Here is an 8840-nt window from a genome sequence, read left to right on the forward strand (position 1 = left end):
TTTGTGTGTCTACTGCTTTGACAGTGAATGAGTGTGTGTGTGTGTACTGTGTTGACAGTGAATGAGTGTGTGTGTGTGTCTCTGTGTGTTTGTGTACTGTGTTGACAGTGAATGAGTGTGTGTGTCTCTGTGTGTGTTTGTATACTGTGTTGACAGTGAATGAGTGTGTGTGTGTGTGTGTGTACTGTATTGACAGTGAATGTGTGTGTGTGTGTGTGTGTTTTATGTCCAGAATTCCTCACCGTCTCGGTCCTCGGTTGCCTGCTCAAGGAAGCTCACATCCAGGCAGTAGAGCAGAGCCATGACCAGAGCTAGGTTCACACTGTCCAATGAGCCGTCAGCTTCTGAAGTTACTGTCTCCAAGTGGCCAATCAGGGCGAGCGTGTTATCCTTGCTTAGAGGCGATTGGCAGGTCCAGGCGAACAAACACTCTGCCAGGGACTGCCGGGACTCTTTGATGAGGTCTGCAACCTGCAAATGAGATGGAGACGTCGTCCATGTTTAGCCCAAACAATCTTCATCACCTTTCTGTGCTAGAATTCGGCTAGAAATACAGGCCTACCAACCAAAACAAACAGGAATTAAAGGAAAATGCTGAATGTTTGTTTTAAATGTAAAACAGGAAGGGTGTCGCGCCAGAAACTCCAGTCCTGATGGGTGCATCAGTTCCAAAAGTAGCGCAAGCACTTTTTGGGTAGCAAAACTTAAACAATAAAAACTTAATTTTTATATCAGCTAGTGGAGTGCGAATTCTGTTCCTTTTGACTGTTGAATGTTTGTTTTACAAATAAATGTAAAATCTCTGCATACACTTAGTGTGTGTCCCTCTCCCTCACCTCCTTTCTGTGCTTCTCGTTGCCAAGGCCCCTCTCCTTCTGCAGGCGCTCAAACTCCCCGTTGACGCTGATGTCAGACACCAGCGTCAGGATGCGCTTGGTCAGCCCCTCGGCCATCAGCTCATCAGTGAAGCGTGTCGTCAGAGACACCAACTCATCACTGGGGACAAAACATGAACATAAACATGTAATAAACTGCATTACTTCAACTGCAAGTTTTGCAAAAGTCTTGACAGAATCCAAGACATCCTGTTAAACCCCCCCCCCCCAGATGGCTTGTACCACATAAAAATAGGTTCTGCTAGTGGAACACTTTCAGTGTGCACACTGATTCAGGCATTAATTCTGTACAGTTGCAGTATTCCTCTGTGGTCTTTACCTGAGGTCCAAGGTGAAGGTCTTGCCATGGCGTGACTGGATGAGTGTGCGTAGAGAGTTGGCCACACATCGCTTGCCGTCCCAGTAGAGAAGCACGGCCACCAACCCACGCGTCAAACCAGGGAAATGAGGCTGCTGGTGCTCTCCTAGAGAGAGAGAGAGAGAGAGAGAGAGAGGCATTAAAATAGAGAAAGAGTGTCAGCAGCTCCAAGATCTGGTCAAATGACTGTCTTTTTGTGTGAGCAACTGTGTGTGTGTGTGTGTGTGTGTGTGTGTGTGTGTGTGTGTGTGTGTGTTACCTGCTAATAACAGCTCAAGAGCAGCCAGCTCTCCAAGGTCAAACAGGTCGCTGAGGATGAAGGCCTCAGAGAGGAGCTGCTCGGGCAGCAGACGGGCCCCCTGCTGGCCCTGGATGGCGATGCCCTCCGTGCTGGCCTTCCGCACCTTCTCCCTCTGCTCAGAGCTCTTGGGCTGGGGGGCAGTAACAGGAATACAGGCAGAGAGGGTTAAAGCGGAGCGAGAGGCCGCATTCTGTTTTCGCAAAGGGGGGGGGGGGGGGGCGTAATCCCCCTTTAAGCAGACCTAGAAAGTGACGTTACATTCAAACTGAACTGCTTGCCGATCTGACAGAGATCGATATCCCACTATGACGTCTTTGCGACACACCTCTTTAAGCAGACAGGAACTGTTTGAATTTTGCTTCCATAGAGATGCATTATTTTGCTCTATCTTATCAGTAATGAAGGATCTTTGATACAGGTCAGTGCACAGGGGAGAGGAGCCATCCATGAGAACACACAGCAATGTAAGAGAAACCCCAGGAGAAGTGTACTGGAAACACAGGAGAAGTGTACTGGGACAGAAAGGGACTAGTTGTTGTACAACCACAGAAGACACACACCTCTCTGGCTTTCTCTAACCTCTAACATGCTGTACTAGCTTTTTGTTTGAGATGTATGATGAGTATATTTATTTCATCTTTATTGAATTTATTTTAGGTTTATTTGAATTTTTATTCTTCTTTCTGTTTTGAAAGTAACACTTCGGTCAGTGCAAGCTGTGGCCTATACACCAACTCTGCATTAAAATATATTTTAATTAATGCATTATTTTTGGCAAGTGGTGTGTGTGTGTGTGTGTGTGTGTGTGTGTGTGTGTGTGTGTGTGTGTGTGTGTGTATCACCCACTGGGTTCTGGAACAGCTTCAGAAAGTGTGGCTTGTGTTTCTTGAGCTGCAGGTCCAGAAGATGGACACTCTCTGTCTGCTTCCTCCACACCGCCCCCTCCACCGTCTCCCATAGCTCCTTCAGAGGCCCCCACAGACTGGCGCCTGCCATGGGGGGGGAAACACAACGATCACCACCTGCAGCCTCTCAGCACTGGGGCTGCCAGTGCAGGCTACGCTGCCAGCCTAAGTCTGACAGATCATGGATCAAGTTTGACAAAGGATCATTTGGACATGGCCTTGTGCTGTATAGTACCAAAGTCTTTGTCTCTGATAGTACCCAGTACCCACGTAACTAGTTCCGGACAGCTCTTGTTTATGTGTAGCGGGGGGGACTAGAGAAATAGAGGACGACTCGCAATTTGTTTTTAAACGGATGGTTACAACTACCTTTTGTAAGTAAATAAAAGTACCAATAAGCATAACTGCACACAACCCACTCTGGAGGCCAGTGCAAGCGTCGTAATGCGCTGTGCAAGTTGTGTCACTCCAGATATGTCAAGTGCTGAACTCATTACGTACAGAACAGTTTACAGGGCTCATAGTAAAGTTATGGCAACTTAAGTAGCATTTCGTTTAATCAGAACAGGGTCATATAACAATACAATAATAATTAATGTGAAAACGAATTGACAACACATAGAAAATAGACTCATCGGTAAACACTTTCACATTCGATTCAGCCACCACGGTGCACTTGCATTTGTTTTGCTATTCTTCCTGATCAGCCAAGCCATGCAGTCAGGTGGCTAACCTTATAGCGACACATTCGTGGGAAACATGCACATAGGGGAATAATAGTCCAAAGCAGCAGTTCTACTACCACATCTCATGCTGCCGAACTACTACTTTCTCATTATTAACGTTAGATAAGTGCCCCATTGTGTCCTAGCTCACAGTTAACAGCTACCCGCTTCACGTGAAGTTTGATCCTGTGTGGAGGCTCTACTGCTAAAGCCCTGAATTTAGACCTCGCGCCATGTGAGGGCGAGACTCCACAAACATGGAGAAGAAATCAAGCAAACGCTGCGCAGGTAAAGCAGCTGACCTAAATATCGACTATCTGTCTAGAACCCGCTAAAGTGCCTTTAGATTTTGAAATATAAACCAGTACCTGAATTTACCGCCATCTGCGCCGCCATGTTAACTCAGTTCCTGGGATGGTGATGCCGTTTTGAGAAACTTAGCTGATTGCCCGAATAAAAAGTGAGATCTCTAGAACCCTTTACTTTAAATTAGGAGGCCTTCGGAAGTATTCTGTGTATCCATATGAAGTAAATGGTGTAGTGTTTTATTTCGAGACAATATCAAATACTATTGTTTTTTTGTTTTTATTTGGGTTGTTGCCCCGGCCTTTTTATTTCAACCTATGAGGACCTTCGAGGGCCTTCGTTGACGGGAAATGTAGTTTTTTCCCACTTAGAACTTATGACTGTAATCTTGTAGTTCTTATCAGCTCCATGCTTCTCTGTAAAGCTATGCGCCATTCTCAAATAAATCAACATCAGTGAAAGCCAATATAAAGTTGACGGTACGATTTATTTGTTATTAATTTATTAATGTATTGTGCGTGAATTCAATCTGTCTGTCCAGCGGAACCTTTATGTGCTGTGCTGCATTTTCCCCACAAGAGGAGGAAGCGTTTTGTTGGTGAACATCTCGTGTCATGCATTAGAGGAGAATGACAGCATTCACAACTGTCTGCTTCTCTGGTTGATGTCTTGTCGGATTGGGGAATGAATGGCCAGTATATCGTCTATAGTGGTGATGGTTTGAGCTAAAGACTTTAGGATTATGGCCCGTGTTGTGAAGGTGTTTCGGACGCTACGGAATCACTGGAAGAAATCCACATTTGCAGCCTGTGCCCTGTCGTACGGTGGTCACTGGTTATATGGAAAACACTGGTGAGTTATCATTGCATATCCTGTTTGTTTTTTCTCTGTCATTACAGATAATTTGCTGCTATTGCAGTGTTTGCACTAGGTGTGTTTGGATATGTCAGTGCTGTCAGAATGTGTGAGCTGGCATACATTTTAATGAGCTAATCACCTGAAGGACAAATTGCCATGCACATGTTTTTCCTACCCTATGAGACATAGCAGGCCCTAACCTAAGATGCAACCTGGGCTTTGTGTGTGAAAGTTTAAATCCAAGAGATGTGTTGTGTCTGATCAAGTTCCTGTTCATTTACACAGTGACAATATTTTACGAAGAGAAGCCTGTCAAGAGGCAAGGGTGAGTCTGTCTGTCAGTCTGCCTACTTTGGTTTTAAAATATCTTCACATGGTCTAGCTAGCCTGAGAGACCATTTCATCCAGTCATTTTCTTAAAAAAAAAAAAAAAAAAAAATGTAAACTCATTTAAATGTAATTCCCATTATATGTATTGCCAGGAATATGGGCAACAGATAATTGGACCTCAGGAGCAGTTGAGGAAAGCAACTGTCATCTTGAATCCGGCTGCATGCAGTGGGTAAGTCAGCCGCCAACTCAGTTAGTAGTTCCTATGATGCCCTGATATTTGTTGTCGTTTTTAGTTGTTCATATATTTCCTGTCTGATCAATAGGAAAGCCAACAACCTGTTTGAGAAGAATGCAGCACCCATTTTACATCTGGCTGGCATGGAGGTGACCATAGTAAAGGTGCTTCTCTCTTAGTTTTCTCCTCACAGCCATTGTATCTCTGTATTCCATATCATTACCCAGGGGCAACACAGAGTTGAACACATTGGGCTTGAGGCCCCCCACTTCACCGTCCACTATAACAGTTTAATTTATGTGCGTGTGTGGTGTGGGGTGGGGTTGGTTTTGATTATTCATTGATTATTTGATTATTCCTCACATGTTTTATGCATGTCATCACCACACACCTTATGTCTTCTCCAGACAGACTATGAGGGTCAGGCCAAAAAGCTGATGGAACTGATGGAGCACACTGACATGCTTATAGTTGCTGGTGGAGATGGAACTTTACAAGAGGTAACACTGTTCTTGGTCAGACAAATATTCATTACCAGTTATGCCAGTTGTTACCAGTTATGGCGTGCCTGGTGTGTGTTAATGATGTAATCTTGTTGCCATGTTTGTACAGGTTGTTACAGGGCTGTTGAGGAGGCCTGATGAGGTGAGATCATTTCTAATTATTGCGATTACAATTTCTAATTATTACAGTAAAACTGAATCAGAATCATTGCTATGTCATTGATTACTGGTACTGTGTGAAACTGAATGAAACATCTGAACAAATGTCATCCACCCCCAGGGAACTTTCAGCAAGACACCCATTGGATTCATACCACTTGGTTCCCAGAATTCCCTGAGCTCTGCCCTGCATCCTATGAGCGACAATAAAGTCAGGTGAGCATAGCATGAAGCCGGGGCAATTTAAGACTTTTGTTAGGGCTGGTCAAGTTCAATTAATTTTCATCTCTGTACCTCTAGATGATAACAATAATGATAATTAATTGAAGATTTTTAGCAAAGCTCTGTATACATGTCACATTCTCAATAGTCATTGAGCCCCCTAAAGATCTGATACCAGAATCATCCTGAGAGTTTGAGTCAAGTTAGTGTGTGTCGTTCTGATTCCTGTCTTTGTGTATGTCTCCGTCAGGCACATCACCACAGCAACATTATCCATTTTGAAGGGTGAGACTGTTCCCCTGGACGTTATGCAGATTCAGGTGAGGAGGATGAAACTCAAATAAGTGAACAGGAAAGCTTATCTACACTGTGTTTTGTGGTAATGGTTCGTACATGGCTGAAACACATTATGGATCTTATAATTGCTTTCAATTCGATTTGCATGAGATATTGTATATATTATTTCAGAATTACGATTCTGAAAGTCAGTTCATTTGTATCACATATTCTTGTGTGTGTGTGTGTGTGTGTGTGTGTGTGTGTGTGTGTGTGTGTGTGTGTGTGTGTGTGTGTGTGTGTGTGTGTGTGTGTGTGTGTGTGTTTGTGTGCGCGCGCACAGGGAGAGAAAGAACAACCTGTGTATGCTCTGCTCAGTCTTCGCTGGGGTGCTTTCAGAGATGTAGCCAACAGCATCAGCAAGTAAGTTGTCCCTTCTTACAACTCACACAAACTTACCATACGGTACATGCCTACACAGTATTACACATAGTTAACTCTTAACCCACAGACTTCCTACATTAAGTACATTACATTATTCTCTTTGTATATTCTCTTCAGGTACTGGTACCTTGGCCCATTGAAAACCAGAGCAGCTCACTGGTTCAGCACACTGAGGGTGAATTTCTCTGCAATGTATTACTTCTGTCTGATTGTGGATAAAAGAAAGAAAAAATGCCCACACAATTTTAGAAAGCAGAGCTCTGTGAGAGAGACCTGTTGATGTGCATAAATGTAATCGTTTTTTCTCTTTGTCATATCAGTGCCAAGATACGTGAGAGTGTTGCCAGGCTAAGATACTGTATTGTACTGTATCTTGTGTGTGTTCTCATTCCATCTGTGTGTGATTGGTTGGTGTCTGTAGCAGGAGTGGCCTCAGGTGCGAGAGGCCTCCTTGTCCATCCTGCCCGCTGCTCCCCGGCCAGCAGATGAGCCGATACACAAACCTCCACGCCCCAACCTGATGTATCGCATCGCACGCAGACTCAAGAACTACTGGAACCCCCCAGTAATAGGTACGGTAATGAGAGGGAGAGAGAGAGAGAGAGAGAGAATGTTGTGTGTATGTGTCACTGTCAAAGTTAAAATGCTCTCAAAATCAGTGGTTATGGATTAAATAATGTAATGTGTGTGTGATTTTGGAATTCATAATGTGTGTGTGTGTGTGTGTGTGTGTGTGTGTGTGTGATTTTGGAATTCATGCTGTGTGTGTCTGTGTGTGTGTGTGTATGATTTTGGAATTCATACTCTATCTGTATGTGTGCAGAACCTCCCAAAGAGCCAGAACCAGAGCGATGGGAGGAGCAGGAGATCACCACGTCCGAGCTGGTTGTCAGCACCCAGAACAAAAACCCTGTGCAACGGGTCAGTAATCATTCACAACAACTTGTTATGCTATTGTTCACTATTGGAGTGTATCCCTAAGTGTGTGTGTGTGTGTGTGTGTGTGTGTGTCCGTGTGTCCCTCAGCGGGAGAACGATGCACTGCTGGTCTGTCTGGAGCCTGATAACCTCACAGTGGGCGAGTTCATTACTACAGGGTGAGTCCACTGGAGAAGGGTTTTGTAAAACAGAGATCAGCAATATTTAAATGACAATGTATCACTTTCTGTTCTTGTTTTTGTGCACCCGTGTGTGTGTGTGTAGAACTCAGAAAGTGGAGGACCCGTTCGTGTCAATGCCCAATGCAGTGAAACTGGAGGCTGGCGCCTGTAGATTCAACCCAAAACAAGTAGGTTGTGTCTGTCTTTATACTGTATATGGGTGTGTAGCATGCCTGATTAGTCCATTCTAGGTTCAAGTATCGTTGTAGTATCTCTGTGGATCTGTAGGTAATAACTTTGCAGTTTTTAATACATTTTAATATTGTTAAGGTTATGTTAATTTGTGAATGGTCTTTTTTGTTTGCATGGTAGTTACTAAATGTGTTATTCCAGCAAGTCCGTGTTCTCTACTACTGCAACTGGTTCTGAAAGGTCAAGAAATGTGGCTGGAGTGTTAATAGATGTAATTCTCTCCGTGACCACAGGAGGGAGGTGGCTTTTTCAACATTGACAATGAGGAGTACGAGGCCATGGCAGTGGAGGTGAGGCTGTTGCCACGCAAACTGCGTTTTTTCTGCAGCGGGGAGCGCCGTGAACAGCTACTGGCTGAGACAACATGAGCCCCACGACAGCACCACCAGGCAGCAACGGTGGAGTGAGATAGGAACATTTAACAGACAAACAAACAAAAAAACAGAACACGTCTCAGTATTTTGGGTCTCTCTCTCTCTCTCTCTCTTTCTCTATATGCCTACCACTCACATCCAAGCCATCTGTGTACCTTCCTGTTTCACACTTTGCCGTTGCCATGGAAATACATTTAACCAGGACCAATGGGATGTCTGCAGAACATCCACACACTGATATATTAGGGGAGAGGCCAGAGTGGGCGTGTACACATGTCCATTCTTGGACCAATCAAAACATTTAACTCCGGCTATGAAGCTCACAGGCTTTTCAGTTTACAAGTGTAGTTGGACAGAATTGACACATCAAATTTATTTATAAGTGCTGTTTTTTCTTTCTGTAACTAGCGTTAGCAAAAAACATTCTAAGAATACTTCTATCTCCTTTTCAGTCAGCAATATATTAATTGGAAATGTAAAAATAGATTTGAATAAAGATTTGTTTACTCAACTAACTGTAACTTGACTGTATTTGCTCTGTATTGAAGGTTATCTGTCAAACTGTTACAGTTTTTCAACATCTCTAAAAAAAA

At 43.9% G+C, this 8840-nt stretch overlaps 2 protein-coding genes across 3 annotated transcripts in view; one reads left to right on the forward strand and one right to left on the reverse strand.

Moving 5' to 3' along the window:
* nup205 (nucleoporin 205) overlaps positions 1-3605 on the reverse strand; it is a 26169-nt gene extending 22564 nt beyond the window's left edge. The window contains exons 1-6 of the mRNA XM_062546500.1: positions 3554-3605; positions 2402-2544; positions 1514-1685; positions 1216-1360; positions 837-996; positions 243-471 (exon numbers count right to left, since the gene is read on the reverse strand). Of these exons, the coding sequence (XP_062402484.1) occupies positions 243-471; positions 837-996; positions 1216-1360; positions 1514-1685; positions 2402-2544; positions 3554-3581 (877 nt within the window). The 5' untranslated portion in view covers positions 3582-3605. The remainder of the gene's footprint in view (positions 1-242; positions 472-836; positions 997-1215; positions 1361-1513; positions 1686-2401; positions 2545-3553) is intronic.
* Positions 3606-4088: 483 nt separating this feature from the next.
* Positions 4089-8758, forward strand: agk (acylglycerol kinase). 2 transcript variants are annotated; one of them, XM_062547261.1, is made up of 15 exons: positions 4089-4343; positions 4635-4674; positions 4832-4911; positions 5006-5081; positions 5325-5417; positions 5530-5562; positions 5701-5795; positions 6052-6121; positions 6421-6500; positions 6639-6696; positions 6943-7093; positions 7345-7442; positions 7548-7618; positions 7725-7809; positions 8107-8758. In XM_062547261.1, the coding sequence occupies exons 1-15, from the start codon at positions 4234-4236 to the stop codon at positions 8239-8241; spliced, it is 1275 nt and encodes a 424-aa protein (XP_062403245.1). In that variant the 5' UTR covers positions 4089-4233; the 3' UTR covers positions 8242-8758. The 2 variants fall into 2 exon arrangements, with proteins under 2 accessions (XP_062403245.1, XP_062403246.1); XM_062547262.1 differs by having other exon boundaries at positions 4090-4343; positions 6946-7093.
* Positions 8759-8840: the final 82 nt, after the last annotated feature.

The sequence above is a fragment of the Sardina pilchardus genome, chromosome 10 (genome assembly GCF_963854185.1).
Source record: "Sardina pilchardus chromosome 10, fSarPil1.1, whole genome shotgun sequence".
In the NCBI taxonomy this organism is placed as follows: Eukaryota; Metazoa; Chordata; class Actinopteri; order Clupeiformes; family Clupeidae; genus Sardina; species Sardina pilchardus.